Source organism: Helianthus annuus, chromosome 13, assembly GCF_002127325.2.
Source record: "Helianthus annuus cultivar XRQ/B chromosome 13, HanXRQr2.0-SUNRISE, whole genome shotgun sequence".
NCBI lineage: Eukaryota > Viridiplantae > Streptophyta > Magnoliopsida > Asterales > Asteraceae > Helianthus > Helianthus annuus.
Genome location: NC_035445.2, coordinates 146,945,709 through 146,948,971, shown reverse-complemented (window position 1 = coordinate 146,948,971; position 3,263 = coordinate 146,945,709). Strand labels below are relative to the sequence as shown.

Here is a 3,263-nt window from a genome sequence, read left to right as displayed (position 1 = left end):
AAAAAAAAAAACTAGTCTAAAACATACCATGGGGCTTAATCATTAGATTCCAGCGAAAAGAAGGGTCTATGGCCGTTTTTTGCGACGTCGCTGGACGCTGGGAGGCAGAAGGGTTTGGTCGGGATGTTGTGTTCTCGTGGATGCTGGGAGGCAAAAGAGTTTGGGCGGGTTAGACTCTATTAGTTTTTATTTGTTTATCTTAATAAAAAAAACATCAAACTTCATTTAATTAGTTTGGGTTTGACACTTGGAAGATGGGTTTGTTAATAAAACAATTGGGCTTATTTTTATAAATTGGATTGGGGTTTTCATGATATGCCCCTAGAGGTGCACATAATCGGGTTTTTTTAAAAATCAGGTTTGGGTATATATCCATTTTTAATTAAAGGTGTCTTTTTACAATTTATTTTTGTTTCTTTCATTTTTACTAATATTTTTTTGTGTTTTTCGTGAGTATTGTTTTTTTTTTTTTAATTTAGTAACATTATGCATAAATCCATATATATAATTACTACAAATAAAACAAATGGTCACATCCACTAGCTTGCGTTGAGTCGAATCTACATACTTTAATTTGATCACTAAGTAGATTTCTCATTTCCATTTTGTTTTTGTACTTACTTTAAGAACTTTTTCTCATATGTAATCTCCAACTGAGAATAATACCTATAGTCGGCATTGCCGATTGCCGAACCACTTGAAGAGAAGGCGAAGGTTGCCACGTTGAGAGCCAAGCTGGAGGCTGATCAAGCCAAGTTTGAAAGCGAGCAGAAGAAAGAGAAGTGGTCTGTTGCGGGATGGAAAAGGAAAGCGGAGGCTGAAGCCGCTCAACTTGCAGAGGCTCGCAAGTGCTGGAAGAAAATTTGTGAAAGAGATAATAATGAAAAGAGATCTCTTCGTACCGATATGACCAATCTCAAGGCGGAGATTGAAAAGTTGAAGAAGGAGAAGACGGAGGCCGAGGTGGCCCGTGATGAAGCTCGTTCTCATAGAGAAATGAGCGAGCAGAGAGAGGTACAAACCTGCGCCACTCTTGCCCTTAGAAATAAATAGGTAGAAGAACCCACTTCTTTATTATCTGGTCAAGAAAAAACCAAGTCGGAGCTTGAGTCTGCCAAAAAAGACTTGCAGCTTGAAAGAGTTGAGAAAGCTGAAACCTCCCGCCGTCTTGCCGAAACTGAGGAGAAGTTAGAAAATTCTGAAACTGCCCGGGTGACGGCGGAGAGTTTAGTTGAACCTCTGAAGAATGACATGCTATGGATGAGGCATCATGGGGTTATTAATGTAAGTATGTCAACCCCTTGTGATATTTCTGATAAGTTTTCACATCTTCTTATTGTGAATTCTGTCTGCGCAGGTTGCAAATTCGATCTTAAACTCTATTTACTTGGATCGGATTGTCACCAATTTGATGGTGACCGCGCGCAATGACGGATATACTCATGGGTACGCGGAATGCACCCAACATGTCACTAACGCGTTGAGGGTTTATTGGGACAATAGTAGATCTGCCACTCGCGGAGCTGATACTGGTGCTGCTCATGCTGCTGCTAAGGCAGAATATAACAACTTGTGCCTTCCAGTGATGGGTTTGATAACTGCTGTACTTCAATCTGATGACTTGGTGGCGCAACTGAGGGATATACTCCCAGACGAAGCGGATGCTTCCGATGAATATTTAGAATAGGTTGTTTTGTACTTTGTGGTTGTTGAACATGTTTGGGATGCAGATCATGTTTAAGAAATATTTTTGTTAATGCGCTGTTACGCAAGTAACTTTTGCCAATGCGCTGCCATGCATGTAGTTTTTGTTAATGTGCTGTCGCGCAAGTAACTTTTATGAATACATGGTATGTTCTAATTACAATGTTTGCATGGGTAATAATACTTGGTTTATGTAATACAAATAAAGATGGTATAAAGCTCATGTGTGAACGTTAGGGCTGGACCTTGCGTGGTACCTATTACCGCGGACTGTTCATGAGACTTGTATTAGGTTAGCATAGTGTTTTTGTGCTTACCAAAACAATTTGCATGCATTTGTAATAAAACATGAAAGTGTAATGTAACAGGCTTTGTATTGATTTGGATAAGGCACAGAGGCCATGTAGTACAAGCTGCAATTAGGATAAATAAGAAACTTAAGTTACTTCGCATGTAAATAGTCCTTGTGCCATAAGTTGACAAGTTGAGGAACCTGCCAAATATGAAGGAAACTATAATTACATGCACGTTGCACTGTCATGGACCATTAGGCTTGCTTAGCGTTTTTGTTGCTTGGCCGTTCGTCACCACGGGTGATCTACTTGATTTCTTTGCGCACGTTCTGAAATAGATGGGTAAGCTCTCCACTCTTGAGTGCTTTTTCTATTTCAGTGCCCAGACTGATGCAGTTGTTCGTGGTGTGCCCATTATCTTTATGATACTCGCAGTAGCGGTTCGGATCTTGTCTTCTCTTATTTTTCATTTATGGTGGTGTTTTGAACTGGTAATCCTCGGTGCTAAGCACTTCCGCCGGTCTCTTGGTAAGAGGCGTCCACTGCCTTTCGTGATTTTCTTGCTTGGCTTCTTTTGGAGTTGTGATCTTGTTGATTGTTATACAGGCGTTCTCTAAAGAGTATGCGCTTGAAGTTGAGTTTTTCCAATTTTTCTTCAACTTCCGACCACTGCTTCCGCTCATGTCTTGAGGACGGTTCTGGGGCATTTTGAGCTTAAATTGTGCTCTGTTTGAGCGTAGACTTTGGCTGCTGCCATCAACTTCTCCCAGCTTTTCGGCAATCCTTCAGTTCCCGACAACACTTTGATCATATCATCGCATCTCACCATATTTGAACTGTGCACGGATTAAGTGTTCATGCGCGTCACCGATTTCCAACACTTCCTTGTTATACCTTCTTATGAAATCTTCCAAACTTTCATCGTCCTTCCGCCAGGTGTTCATGACATCCGCGGAATCTCGAATGGATCGGAGCTACTGACTGAAATGAACCAGAAACTTTTCCTTAAGATCCACCCAGGATGTTAACTTATCTACAGGTAAATTGTCAAACCAAAGGCACGCGGAACCTGTTAGGGTTTGGACAAACAAGTGGCACAACATAGGTAGTGTCCATCCGCCGACTAACCCCGCGCTGGTGAACACGCGCAGGTGATCATCGGGATCTAATAATCCCTTTAACTTTCCCATGTTTGAAGGTAATTTTACCCACACACGGGGAGCTAGTGCAATCTCTCTGACAAATTTTGAGTTTTTAGCAGCTTCC

The 3,263-nt window shown here is 41.3% G+C and overlaps 1 protein-coding gene across 1 annotated transcript; it reads left to right on the top strand.

The window, feature by feature from the left end:
- Positions 1-470: 470 nt before the first annotated feature.
- LOC118485479 lies at positions 471-1,845 on the top strand. The gene is made up of 3 exons (XM_035981624.1): positions 471-1,014; positions 1,087-1,284; positions 1,358-1,845. The coding sequence occupies exons 1-3, from the start codon at positions 907-909 to the stop codon at positions 1,685-1,687; spliced, it is 636 nt and encodes a 211-aa protein (XP_035837517.1). The 5' UTR covers positions 471-906; the 3' UTR covers positions 1,688-1,845.
- Positions 1,846-3,263: the final 1,418 nt, after the last annotated feature.

Excerpts from the sequence above, each read along its gene's own strand:
- LOC118485479 (XM_035981624.1), top strand. The coding sequence starts at position 907 with ATGACCAATCTCAAGGCGGAGATTGAAAAGTTGAAGAAGGAGAAGACG. Across the intron at positions 1,015-1,086 it reads AAATGAGCGAGCAGAGAGAG|GAAAAAACCAAGTCGGAGCT; the intron begins GTACAAACCTGC and ends TTATCTGGTCAA. Across the intron at positions 1,285-1,357 it reads GGCATCATGGGGTTATTAAT|GTTGCAAATTCGATCTTAAA; the intron begins GTAAGTATGTCA and ends CTGTCTGCGCAG.